The sequence below is a fragment of the Trachypithecus francoisi genome, unplaced genomic scaffold (genome assembly GCF_009764315.1).
Source record: "Trachypithecus francoisi isolate TF-2019V2 unplaced genomic scaffold, Tfra_2.0 Lachesis_group12, whole genome shotgun sequence".
NCBI lineage: Eukaryota > Metazoa > Chordata > Mammalia > Primates > Cercopithecidae > Trachypithecus > Trachypithecus francoisi.
In genome coordinates, this window is record NW_022681457.1 from 85,230,985 (window position 1) to 85,245,278 (window position 14,294).

The following is a 14,294-nucleotide window of genomic DNA, read 5'->3' on the forward strand; positions in this document are numbered from 1 at the left end:
AGATTTTTCAATCATTCTGAAGCCTGACTTTAGACTTCACTGTTGCTTGCTTAGAATTGTCTGTAAGACTTTTTGAGCCAGATTGTCTCTAGGTAAAACAAGTAATACTTCTTTCATCTCCTTACTTCAACAGAAATGACAAATAATGCTTTAACCAAAGGCTCAGTATTTAACCTAACAAGTACCTATACAATAGTTCTATGCATCTAGAACTATACTAGATCCTGCAGAGAAATCAAATAAAACCATTAAGCACTCTTTAGAGAATAAATAATAGAGGTAAGTTATAAAATGTTACAAAACAAACTTGATTCAACTTTCTCCTTCATAATGTATGTGTAACATATATGTCTTTTTTTTTTTTTAATTTTTTAATTTTTTTATTTTTTATTATACTTTAAGTTCTAGGGCACATGTGCATAATGTGCAGGTTGGTTACATATGTATACTTATGCCATGTTGGTGTGCTGCACCCATCAACTCGTCAGCACCCATCAAGTCATCATTTATATCATGTAACATATATGTCTTTATGTCAAATCTTACTGTCCATGAGTAAACAAGAAAGGGGGGCACACATTTTTAGTTTATATTTAAGGTCAAGGTTGATAAAACTTAAGGATTCTGACAAAGAGGAAGGCTTTTTTTCCTTTTACGGTAAAATAACAGCTCACCTTCTGTCTTTGTTGAAACTGGGGTATCTGCTCCCCTGTGGGAGACTGTCCTCCACTGGCTGCCAGCTCCTCCTCCACCTCCCTCAGCCACCCAGTCAGTTCCTCGTAAGTAGACTGGAACTTGGTGGCCAGTTGCCGGGCTTGCTCTAAAGTTCTGAGGGCCTTGGAGCTAGTAACTGTGATGTCTGTGTAACGAGTCTTTATTCCATCTAGTTTTTCTTGGATAAGTAACACCTCCTCACCTATGGAAGATAGCACACAATTATTCATATTTAAGAGATCTAGGAATGAGGAGTCTCTGATCCCCTTTCTTCAAATCAGAGCTTTAATTTCATAGATGCTCTCTCTCTCTGTGGTAACGATTTCACCCATCCCATACTAAGGGCAAATGGGAAATAAAATAAACTTTCCACTGGATAAAAGAAGCCATTTCTGAATTATTAAAATCTGAGCTCAGCTCAAATGTTTCTAGATGTTCCCAGCACCTTTCAGTGGATGCTGGCTCCTCTACTGAAGGAGAGGAGAAATCATCATCTATAACCAGATGTGAGACAACGTTTTAGTTTTCAAAAGATTTAGCAGGAAATAACCTTCTGGAGCACAGTAGGGAATACAATCAGTGAATACTAAGCTTCTCATACATACATAGAGAAGAGGCTAAGGCAGGTCCTTTCCTTGGGTACATGATTGTCTTTGAGACCATAGGGGTGCTAAGAGACGCACTTTTCAAAGTACCTGTGGTTTGTTTTAGAAGAGCCTGACCATTTTTAATAGCTTGGTCTACATTCTTCTTTCTATTAACAATTTCTTCATTTAAAGCCTGAAAGGAAAGAATACCATTAATGCCAAAACTGTGGCACTACAAAGGAAACAAAATGTGAGACCCTTAAGAGACCAAATTTAAAGTAAAGAGATGAATACTAGTTTAATTTAAACATCAGATATTTGATCCCCTCATTTTCTCTTTAGGGAGCCCACTGACTATTCAAAATAATTAAATCAGATACCTATAGGCAAACTTTCCTAAGTACTGGATGAGAAAAACTTAGAATTACATCAGCTTTACCAATCTATCGGTACTAAACCCGAACCCAAGAAAGGTAGAAGTGAAATTTAGCAAAACTGTCTACTGTGTCCAAAGTAAGGAATAAACAAAGTTTAAGAGAAGAAATTCAGTAAGAACAAATTGACTTAAAACAGAATCCTGGTTAAAAACTCTCTTCATGTTTAAAGTTAATGAAGCAAAAGAATCAGACTATAAGAAAAATTACCTATTTTTACTGCTTCCAAACAGATTTCATAAAAACGAAATGAAAAAGGCAAACTCTTCTATTAAGATGACACAGGCCGGGCGCGGTGGCTCAAGCCTGTAACCCCAGCACTTTGGGAGGCCGAGACGGGCGGATCACAAGGTCAGGAGATTGACACCATCCTGGCGAACACAGTGAAACCCCGTCTCTACTAAAAAAACACAAAAAACTAGCCGGGCGTGGTGGCGGGCACCTGTAGTCCCAGCTACTCCGGAGGCTGAGGCAAGAGAATGGCGTAAACCCAGGAGGCGGAGCTTGCAGTGAGCTGAGATCCGGCCGCTGCACTCCAGCCTGGGCGACTATCCTAAAAGTTCTAACTTGATCTAGTATGATCAAATCCTGGGCACTACATATATAGATCTGGTTTTGTTAAAGCACATTATCTTTCATAAAACTGCTCAAATAGAATCTTAGTGACCCATCACCTAATAACGTAAATCATGAGTTGGAGTTCAGATGGCCCCTCACTGACTACACCTGTACTATCTTCTAGAATTACTGATTCAACTTGTTAAATATAAGTATTTCCATGGACTCATCCAAAAACAAATTAGCAGTCAACATCAAGTCCACAAACTATGTACTTGTGTATAAAATAAAGTTGAAGTGTGTGTAATGAAGAAAAAAAAATAAATAAATGAAGAGAAACATGAATCAAAATAACAAAATAACAGAATAACATAACCAATAAAAATGGAAACATGAATACCAGGTGGTCAGCGTGCTGTTTGTGTAGGACATCCTGTTTGAAATCCTTTACGAATACTGAACTGAGCTTGTCCTCAACCTCAGCCAGCCAGTTGAGCACCTCCACCTCATCCTCCCCAAACAGCCTAGCATTAGACAGAGCTTGTTCAAGCAGGGCTGCCTTCCGACAACAGCGGTCTTGAATTTCACTGTATCGGGCCTGCAATGAGTCTATCTTTTCTGACAGCACACCCTGTTCTGCAGGAGATGTCAGGGAGGAGAGGGACTGCCCAATTTTGACTGCCTGGTGCACATCTGTTGCATGGTTTTCTATGTCTTCTTCCAGAGCCTGGAAATCCAGATGGAAAACATGAATAACAGAAACAAAATAAATGAAAAGTAAATGCAAAATGAGTAACAAATGATATAACAAATTAAACAATTAAAAAATTCACCAAATGAAGGGCAAAAATAATATAAAAATTGGGAACAAAAGCTGTTTATTCCGATGGTAGCTTATCAATTTCTATTTGTATTTCAAGAATGTGACTTTTCCAATTAATAATCTGATCATATTTTAAGTTAAACCCACAAAACACACATCCTCTAGAGCGCTGCAGGCAGTTTACTCATTTCTAGGATTTCTAATTCCAGTTTTCTGTTTTCATTTACTGTAACCATTCCTTACCTTGTGCCGAATGATCTGCTGCTGTATTTTGGCAGTCTGAGTGCCAACAGGTTCTGAGTTAGCAAGCTTTTTCTCTGTGACAGATAAGAAGTCAGAAATAGGCTCAGCTGTCTCATGGAACTGTTTGGCCAGAACCAGGATGTCTTCCAGCTGTTTTTGCCTACACGAATATATAGAACAAGCTGCTCAGGAAAAAAGTCACATTAAGACTGGTAATAGTACTATACTCAGTAAAAGAACAGTCTTTTCCAGGTACAGTTTAAGTAACAATAGTAAACAGAACACACATTACGTAGCATTTCGATGTTTTAAAGGATTTCATACCATTAACCTTATTCTCATTCTGTCATAACCTTGTAAGGTGGACAGAATAATTATCCCCCTATTATAAAAGAGAAAGTTGACTCAGAAGGCTTAAAGAAAGATTTGTCCAATCACCTGGTGAGCAATAGCAGAATCAAATCTTCTAATGTTCTCCTTATACCATATTGACCCAAATCAAAACAGAATGTAGCATATATATCACCTGAACATGTGACCAAAACAAAGTTTAAAGGAGACAAAAAGGTGACTGTTTTCATTCTCTCTGTCACTACTACCTTCATTTGTGAGTGAAGATATCTGAAGAGTAAAGACTGTATATCACCTATGAACTAGAACTCCCTCCCCAACTTCCCAAAATCCAGTCAGGCTTCTGGTAATTTCAAGCCCCAGAACATAACTTTGAATCCAGATTTAAGGCAAAAAACCAAAAAAGAAACAAACAAAAAACCTCATGCTGGCTGAATTTGCCAACACAAAAAGCACCCCTCCCCATCCCCAAAAAACAAAAAAACTATAGACTTTACATCTCACTTGGAATCTTATTTAATATAACATCCATATTAAGCTTGGCTTTTCTTTGGATACATGATTGTCACTGAGACCATAGAGATGCTAAGAGATGTTCTTTTCAAAGTACCTGTGGTTTGTTTTACTCTATAAAATAAAAGCAGCAAATTACAAAGGCAGGAGGAAGTCTGGGTATTGGAGACAGCCTGACAAAGAACAGACAAGAAAACAACCACAGAACTGTATTAGCACACAGATGAATAATGAAAGGTCATAATGTTGTCTTTGAATTACTAAAAACAGACTAAAAGATATGGCATCTGAAGAGGCCTGGGAGCATATGATGCACTTAAGTTCAGCAAACCTTTACTGAAGACCTAATTTACGCCAGGCCCTATGCTAGTTATGCCCTGACAAAGTTATTTTAACAAAAGTGGTTTAGCCGGGCATGGTGGCTCACCCCTGTAATGCCAGCACTTTGGGAGGCTGAGGCAGGCGGATTACGAGGTCAAGAGATCGAGACCATCCTGGCTAACACGGTGAAACCCCGTCTCTACTAAAAATATAAAAAATTAGCTGGGTGTGGTGGTGGGCACCTGTAGTCCCAGCTACTCAGGAGGCTGAGGCAGGAGAATGGTGTGAACTCGGGAGGCGGACCTTGCAGTGAACTGAGATCGCACCACTGCACTCCAGCCTGGGTGACAGAGCGAGACTCCATCTCAAAAAAAAAAAAAGTCGTTTAAATGTAAAAATTTGGCATTTTGATTACTAGAAATTCAATTATGTTTGAATATGAAGAAAACCTTTTTTTTTTTTTTTAAGACGGAATCTCGCTCTGTCACCCAGGCTAGAGTACAGTGGCCGGATCTCAGCTCACTGCAAGCTCCGCCTCCTGGGTTTACGCCTTTCTCCTGCCTCAGCCTCCCGAGTAGCTGGGACTACAGGCACCCACCACCTCGCCCGGCTAGGTTTTTGTATTTTTTTTTTAGTAGAGATGAGGTTCACCGTGTTAGCCAGGATGGTCTCGATCTCCTGACCTCGTAATCTGCCCGTCTCAGGCTCCCGAAGTGCTGGGATTACAGGCTTGAGCCACCACGTCCGGCTGAAGAAAAACATTTTTTAAATGGCAATCTAAGTCTAAAACTTTCTTTCCTAGTTTGTTTATGCCAACCTTCAAAATATATCTTCAAGCAATGCAACTAAAACATACAATATTAAAAATTATTATTAAACTAGAATTTAATTTTTTAAAAATTGCCTGTAATTTTTATGTCTTTCTTACTCATTTGATTTTGGAATCTGAAAATTTGAAGAATGTATTGTAATAAGATTTCAGATATTTTTAGGGAGAAGAGCTAAAAATAATTTAGAAGCATCAAATATCTACTCTTGGTATTTGTTTCTGTTTAAAAGATTGGCCCAGAAACTATATTAGGCTAGGGGGATGGAAACAAGTAGAAGGAAAGAGTCATAAAAATATGTATATGATAAACCATGACTTCAAGGAGTTTATAGACCAGGAAGGTAAGTACCTAAAATAATGATCATAATACAAGGTACAGATAAAGAGTTATGGCAGTGAAGAGGCAAGAAAAGTTATTCCATGCTTGGGGAATAAGGAAAGTTTTATAGAAGAGAGATGGACAAAAGCATTTCATGAAAGATGTATTATAATACCATAAAATAAGACACAGGGTTAGGACACTGTCAGAAGATATTAAAGAACAATATAGTTTACTTCAGCTATAATATAGTTTACTTCAGCTATAATACAAGGAGTGAGAAGAATAGTAGAAACTAAGAAAGGTAGGTTAGGGTCAAATAGAGGGCTCTGAATGGTGGGTTAGAGTTCAGATTTTATTTTAAGCACCTTCTTAGTAGAGCAGGCAGTGCGTCAGCCTCATAATCTAAAGGTTTTATTTTAACAGGGAGTCAATTAAATGTCTCTGAGCCTGAAAAGATATGATTAAAGGCTTATTTCAGAAAGGTTCACCTGCAGCTGGGGGATGGGAAGGGGAAGGCCGGAGGGTAAGTGGTAGAGTGATTAGTGAAGAAGCGATCTCAATACAACTAGTGAGAGCTCCTAAGTCATGAGGGGAGAGTGGGAATTAGAGAAACAGATGGACAGGAAAGAAACTGTAAAGTAAAACAGACAGAATTTAGCATGCTGATAGATGTGGGCACAAAGGAAAAATTTTTAAAAAAAAGAGTAAAAATGGAGTTGAGTTTTTAAGCCTAGGAAACTGGAAAGCTAACGGTACCATTACTGGAAATGCACAGAGAGAAAAGAAAATAAGCAGTACAAATCTGGAAACACAAGTAAGTCAAATTCTTTCCATTTTGTTTCTTCCACTAACATGGGCAAGCCATACTTTGCAACTCAGGTAAGGAATAAGCAAGTCATGGGCAGGTGGACATAAAAAGACTGAAGAGGGAATTATTTGAAGACTGCCATAGGCTACCTAGGAAACGTAAAGGGTACAATAACAAATGATCAACTCTCTTATTGATTTCTCATTAGTTGGTATTTAATTTTAAAACTGGGGACTGTATAAAAGTAAAGACATCTATGTGACTTATTAAGCTCAAGCGACAGCATGACTTATAGCTATGGAAAGAGAAAGGGAATGTTTCCTTGGAGGAAGAAGATTTGTTGCCTGTCTTTTTGACCATTTATTGAGGTAAGTTCATGCATCTCTTGAATTCCCAGATATTTAACAGAACCACAGACTAGCTTCTAAAGGCAAAAAAATCTAGTATTAAGTATAAGCTAATAGAAAAGAAATATGACACATTTCAATTCCAAGTATCAAAAGCATTATTTATAAACATAAGGGGGGGGATCTGTTTCAAAAACTCAGAAAATAACTTGGCTGGACTGTAGGAGTCTGTGTCTGTCATTTGGAACTATGATTATACTACAGCAGAACAACCACACAGAGCAACGAGTTTTCTAGTTCTTGGAAATTTATGAAGATGCAGGAGACCATCTCCTAAGTGTGATTCTGGTTATGAGCATCATCTCTAAAATCTTATCCCAGTTCAAATAAGCTTAAGCCATTAAACACTTTCCAAAAATCTGTATGAATCATCCAAGAACTTAAAGAGCACGTTAGTGATAATAAGTCGAAGAAGAACAAAACAAACCTCTGACCCACTCCTCAAAATTCCTTTGGTCTTACCTGGCTGCTGCCTTACTGAGTAGTTCAGTCCATCTACTTTCAAGACTCTTCAGCTGCCCGGTGATTTTCTCTCTATCAGCCAGCTCTGCTGACTGGGCTATTCTGCCTCCTTCTGCTTGAAGCATGTCTACTGTGGCCTTTCGATCATCTAGGAGCCGCTGGAGCAACTATTATAAAGAGAATGAAAAGTTGTAACACAGGATCATTTTGAAATCTGAACTAGGAAGAAAAACAAAAAACAAAAGAAACCAACCGGCCAAATCCTAAGCTTCATTGAGTAAAATAAGTTTTTTCATTCTTGAGGCAAAAACAGGAGATATAGCACAGTTCTCACCACTCACACACTTTTCACACACACTTAAATTTTTAAATGGAGAAGTGATTGCCATTATGTGACTAACAGGGAACTTCCTTTGAACCAAGAGAAAAGTGCCCTAAAAAATGGTTAACATTTGAGATGATTAATATGTTAATTATCTTGACTATGGTAAACATTTCACAATGTGTGTGTGTGTGTGTGTGTGTGTATATATATATATATATAAAATATATATATCAAACCATCACATTGTAAATTATAAACATATACAATCTTTATTTGTCTTTATTATACACCAATAAAGCTGAGAAAAAAATAAAATTTCCTTTGGGATAAATTGTTTTTAAAAAGAAAAAATCGCACTAAAATAGAAATTAAACAAAAAATATAGATAAAACTTTGTACATGATATACAACACTATCTAGAATACTGCTGACCCTGAAAACACCAAAAACCTCTTAACATAAAATTGTGGATGAACACTGAAATAGGATACATGAACAGGCAAAATTATTCAGTCTAATATATGCCACAGTAAACCAGTAGATTTAAGTAAGGTAATGAAAAATCAATTTCCATTTTTCAGGATGACACAAAGTAGGTTAGGATTCTACTAAAACTCTGAATTGCTTCTTTTTTTTTTTTTTTTTTTTTTTTTTTTTTTTTTGAGGCGGAGTCTCGCTCTGTCGCCCAGGCTGGAGTGCAGTGGCCGGTTCTCAGCTCACTGCAAGCTCCGCCTCCCGGGTTTACGCCATTCTCCTGCCTCACCTCCCTAGTAGCTGGGACTACAGGCGCCCGCCACGTCGCCCGGCTAGTTTTTGTATTTTTAGTAGAGACGGGGTTTCACCGTGTTAGCCAGGATGGTCTCGATCTCCTGACCTCGTGATCCGCCCGTCTCGGCCTCCCAAAGTGCTGGGATTACAGGCTTGAGCCACCGCGCCCGGCCTGCTTCTTAAACTATAAGCAAATGTGTTGTCTACCACTCCCTATGGCTGTTACAGTTCACTGTCCCAACATTCTCACTTACCTTCTGTTCTTGGATCTGTGCTTTTACCACTTTATACTCAGCAGATGGAGGTTTCTGATTGGCTATGAGCTCCTCGGTATCTGCCAACCAGCTGAGCAATGGCTCCAAGGCATCTTGAAACTTCCCACAATGCAACAAGGCCTCCTGTAGCTGTGCAATTCTTTGTGCGACCTGTATCATGAACACATAGGTTCATTATGAGAAAGGAGAAAGTAGTTTTCAAATTACTACTGACCTCTTTTAGTAATTATAGATTGCAACTGCCAAATTTTTATTTCCATTCAGGTTTCGGGAAACCTTAGATTCAGATGTCTCTTTTCTATGCCTTCTGTTTCCAGTACACTTGTTACCCCATGGTCACTCACCTTTTTATTCAATGTATTCCATCGAGCATTGATCTCTTCCATGTCATGTTCTAAACCCTGCACATCACAGTCTTTTCCTGCACTCTGAATTAATCCCTGGCCAAGTCCATTCACCTGCTGCAATTTCATCTGAAGAGGATCCACTTGTTCTTTCTGAAACATCTAGATAATTGCAAGCCAAAAAAGATTTAATACAAAGGCTATTAGACTCTCTATACCACACAGAGACTGGTTATTCTTGGGGCATTTATGACTTAATGAAAGACAACCAGGAATAAAAAGAAAGAACAAGCATTTGCATGTGAAGCATCAAGAAAACATGTGGTTTTGTATTTTAATACATTCTCCTATGGACATGTAATTCCAGAGAGTTATGACACTACTTAGGTCTTTAATCCAATGACTCTTTCCTTTGTTCTTTTTTTTAAAAAAAATCTGTTGCTTAATTTTTTTGTTTTCTTTTTTTGGAGACAGAGTCTCACTCTGTCACCCAGGCTGCAGTGCAGTGGTGCGATCTCGGCTCCTTGTAAGCTCCACCTCCTGGGTTCACGCCACTCTCTTGCCTCAGTCTTACAAGTAGCTGGGACTCCAGGTGCCCGCCACCATGCCCGGCTAATTTTTTTGTATTTTTAGTGGAGATGGGGTTTCACCGTGTTAGCCAGGATGTTCTTGATCTCCTGACCTTGTGATCCACCCGCTGTGGCCTCCCAAAGTGCTGGGATTACAGGCGTGGGCCACCGCGCTCGGCCTGTTGCTTAATTTTTAATGCAACAAGCCATGGAGAATAGAAAAGCATCAACCTCAAAATGCTGTACAAGTAAGTGCAATGTATACTTCTTCCTAAAAGGGAAGAATGAGACCAAATGACTAGTATTTACGATGAAATATCCCTTGGGGAATAGCCTTAACTGACCACTAATAAGAAATGCTCCTCTCTGACTAGGACTAATAACTCAATTAGTCAAAACATATTAACAGTGTGAAAAACGCCAACCTCATAGCTTAATCCCCCTGTGGCCGCTTAACTTCATTCTGATCAAGAGCCACAGACCACACACAGCAATAATCTTGAAACAGAAATCCTCTGATTACAAAGGGAAATGGGCCAGTAACATTGGGAAATGTCCTTAATAACTTCAGACATACACTCTGAATAAGATACAGATTTACATTTAAAAAACTGCTCAAAAATGATACTATATTATCCATGTTTACCATGGTACAACAGAATTTTAAAACAATGTGAATATATATAACAAGTAATGTGTATACTTGGCTCTACTACAGTTAAGCTCCATTATGATTTAGACATGTCTAAAAGGAAATGAAAGGGTCAGAAGAGAATGGTACTTCTGCCACGTTAAGAGTATGAAGGGGCCGGGTGCAGTGGCTCACGCCTATAATCCCAGCTCTTTGGGAGGCTGAGGGGGGCAGATCACGAGGTCAGGAGATCGAGACCATCCTGGCTAACACGGTGAAACCCCATCTCTACTAAAAATACAAAAAGTTAGCCAGGCGTGGTGGCAGGCACCTGTAGTCTCAGCTACTCAGAAGGCTGAGGCAAGAGAGTGGCGTGAACCCGGGAGGCGAGGCTTGCAGTGAGCCGAGATAGCGCCACTGCACTCCAGCCTGGGCAACAGAGCGAGACTCTGTCTCACCAAAAAAAAAAAAAAAAAAAATAGTATAAAGGAAAATAATGAAAAAAATATTTGTCCCTATGATCAGGTTTGATCAGGTTTCTCGGCTGGGTGCGGTGGCTCACGCCTGTAATCCCAGCACTTTGGGAAGCTGAGGCGGGCAGATCACGAGGTCAGGAGTTTGAGACCAGCCTGACTAACATGGTGAAACCCTGTCTCTGCTAAAAATATAAAAATTAGCCGGATGTGGTGGCACGCGCCTGTAATCCCAGCTACTCAGGAGGCTGAGACAGGAGAACTGCCTGAACCCAGGAGGTGGAGGTTGCAGTGAGCAGAGATCGTGCCATTGCACTCTAGCCTGGGCGACAGAGTGAGACTCCGTCTCAAAAATAAATAAATAAATAAAAAATAAAAAAAATTGAGTTTCTCTCAGTTATGAGAGAGATAGAACCAGCCATATTTCACTAGCCTAGATTTATTTCCCTTCCTTTTTCTTCCATGAGCCAGGTGAGTCAATTAAGGCCAGAGGATGACAGGAAATGGAAGAGGACAAAAATAATATAAAAGAAAATGATAAGTTTGAGTAAGACCAAATATGGTCAATATGAGACCACAGACCACACCAGTATTAGGAAACTGATTCTAGAAAGAATGGTCTATGGCTGGCTAAGATTACCAGAGAGAAAAAGCCCCAGGGAACACTGAAAAAGGAAGGTTATAAAAGTAATTATGAGTGCACTTCATTTTTTACTATAATTTGATTATACCGTATTTTCTTATGCAACATTACAAAGCAGTTCAGTTAAAATGACTATTTCTCCAACAACATGGTTCCCAGAAAAAACAACTGCTATAATTCCATTTTGTAGCATTAAAGATGTTTCTGCTGAAGAAAAATCAGATTAGAGACAGGAAAAACATCCCAAGTTTAAAGCTGCTTTTGGTACAATAAAATGATGGTGGTGAAGGTGAAGGAATGAAAAGGCAAAGAAGGCAGGAAGCCAAAGTATGGAGGGAAGATGTCAAGTCCACATTACAGGGCCCCCTTTTATTCAATAACCAAATCTTATCTCACTCTACAACTGACATTTAAATTCTTTCCGTGCTTTCCAACATGACAGCCAGCAGTTACATATTGACATTTAAATTAAATTTAAAATCCAGTTCCTCAGACCCACTAGCCACATTTCACATGGTCAAAGTCCAGTTACTCAACTGGACCATAGATAGAGAACATCTCCATCTTGGCAGCAAGTCCTACTGGATAGCACTATAAATGATACAGAAAAGTAAAATAGGTTAGGCACAGTGGCTCATGCCTGTAATCCTGGCACTTTGGGAGGCCAAGGCGGGCAGATCGCCAGATGTCAGGAGCCTGGGCAACATGGCAAAACCGCATCTCTACTAAAAATACACACACACACATACACACACAAATTTGCTAGGCATGGTAGTGTACGCCTGTAGGCCCAGTTACTTGGGAGGCTGAGGCACAAGAATTACTTGAACCCGGGAGGAGGAGGTTTCAGTGAGCCAAGATTATGCTACTGCACTCCAGCCTGGGCAAGAGAGAAACTCCATCTCAAAGAAAGAAAGAAAGAAAGAAAAGTAAAATTATATTTAAATAGTTCAATAATCTCTTTCATACGCAAGTTGAATATCCCTTATTCAAAATGCCTGAGATCAGAAGTGTTTCTGATTTCAGATTTATTCAAATTTTGGAATATCTGCATTAAATACTTACTGGTTGAGCATCCCAAATCTGGAAATCTGAAATCTGAAATGCTCCAATGAGCATTTTTTTGAGCATCATGCCAACATTCAGAAAGTTTCAGACGGGAGCATTTTGCATTTTGGATGTTCAACCTATAATAAGAGCTACTGCTACTTTAAAATTTTGGATTTACTTTGTTTACAGACATTTCCTATAGAAGCATTAGCTATTCTTTCATTTCTCACCTTCACTCTATGGATTGACGGGGACAATGGGTATTTGTATCATTTCTCATAAGTTGAAAAAAGCACCTCTAAATATTATCTATTTATTTTGAACATAAGTGAACAGAACGTTAAAGAATGTACATCTGAAAACACCTGCTTCCTTCTCTCAACTCCCAAATAAAGCTGTTTTGCAAAACCAGTGCTTTTAGATACACTAAAATTCCTACTCCTTGGTATTTCAAACACTGTTAGTGAAACAGGACTGGGCCATGTTATTAACTAAGCAGCACTGGCAGACATTTTCCAAAGAAGTACACTAATAAACATTGCTGCAAGGTTGTAAGATGCAACTAACTAGGATACAAAATAGAAAATTTCCCAAAGAACTCCTTAAAACACTTTGTCTTTGTTACTGCTTTTTTTTTCTTTTTTCTTTTTTTTTTTGAGACATGGTCTCACACTGTTGCCCAGACTGGAGTGCAGTGACACAATCTCGGCTCACTGCAACCTCTGCCTCCCAGGTTCAAGTGATTCTCCCACCTCAGCCTTGCAAGTAGCTGGGACTACAGGCACGCGCCACCACATCCAGCTAATTTTGTGTTTTTTTGGTAGAGACAGGGTTTCACCACGTTGGCCAGGCTGGTCTTGAATGCCTGACCTCAAGAGATCTGCCTGCCTCAGCCTCCCAAAGTGCTGGGAATACAGGCATGAGCCACGGCATCCAGCCTTGTTATTGCATTTTTCCAGTTTTATCCTGACTGATTCTTTTCTGTTGTCCTTTGTTTTCTTTCTTCTCTTCTAGATCTCTAAATGTTGAAGTCTTTCAGGGTGGGAGTGAGGGGACGATGTCAGTCCTGGACTCTCTTCTCTTTCTATACTCTTCCTAGGCAATTCCATAAATTCCTATGGGTTTAAATACTAACCACAATAAATGCTTATGACCCTCAATTTATCTCTCTGAGTTTCAAACCTATACATCCAACTACTTTCTTAATATCTCCATGCAAAAAATGAACCACAGGCATCCCAAGCCTAACAGTTAAAAAATGAAACAGTATCTCTCACTTTCCCTTACCCCAAACTCTGCTCTTCCTTAAATCAATAATTTACACCATCCACTCCACTGTACAAACCAGTGGAGTCACAATCAGATCTTGTTGATTTTACCTCCAAAATATATCTTCAAACCACCCTATTGTCTTCAAATCCATTGACATCTTTTTATTCAAAGAATTTGCCAAAATTTCTAACGATGTATTTATTTTATATTTATTTATGTATGGTTTTCCTAATATCTGCCTCCCCCACTCAGCATAAGTTCCATAAGGGCAAGGACCATGCCAATTCTATTTACTGTAGGAGCCTAGTACCTGGCACAGAGTAGGTACTCATAATATTTATTCAGGCCAGGCGTGGTGGCTTATGCCTGTAATCCCAGCACTTTGGGACGCCGAGGCAGGCGGATCACCTGAGGTCAGGAGTTCGAGACCAGCCTGGCCAACATGGTGAAACCCTGTCTCTACTAAAAATACAAAAAAAAAAAAAAATTGGCTGTGTGTGGTGGCACGTGCCTGTAATCCCAACTATTTGGGAGGCTGAGGCAGGAGAATTGCTTGAATCCGGGAGGCAGAG

The 14,294-nt window shown here is 39.3% G+C and overlaps 1 protein-coding gene across 2 annotated transcripts in view; it reads right to left on the reverse strand.

Annotated features, from left to right (window-relative positions):
• Nucleotides 1–14,294, reverse strand: part of LOC117092825 (microtubule-actin cross-linking factor 1-like) — an 80,917-nt gene that overhangs the window by 59,910 nt on the left and 6,713 nt on the right. For both annotated transcript variants that reach the window (XM_033227021.1, XM_033227020.1), the window contains 7 exons: nt 9,085–9,246; nt 8,720–8,890; nt 7,373–7,539; nt 3,360–3,519; nt 2,694–3,020; nt 1,410–1,494; nt 675–916 (listed from right to left, as the gene is read on the reverse strand). In XM_033227021.1, coding sequence (XP_033082912.1) covers nt 675–916; nt 1,410–1,494; nt 2,694–3,020; nt 3,360–3,519; nt 7,373–7,539; nt 8,720–8,890; nt 9,085–9,246 — 1,314 coding nt within the window. The remainder of the gene's footprint in view (nt 1–674; nt 917–1,409; nt 1,495–2,693; nt 3,021–3,359; nt 3,520–7,372; nt 7,540–8,719; nt 8,891–9,084; nt 9,247–14,294) is intronic.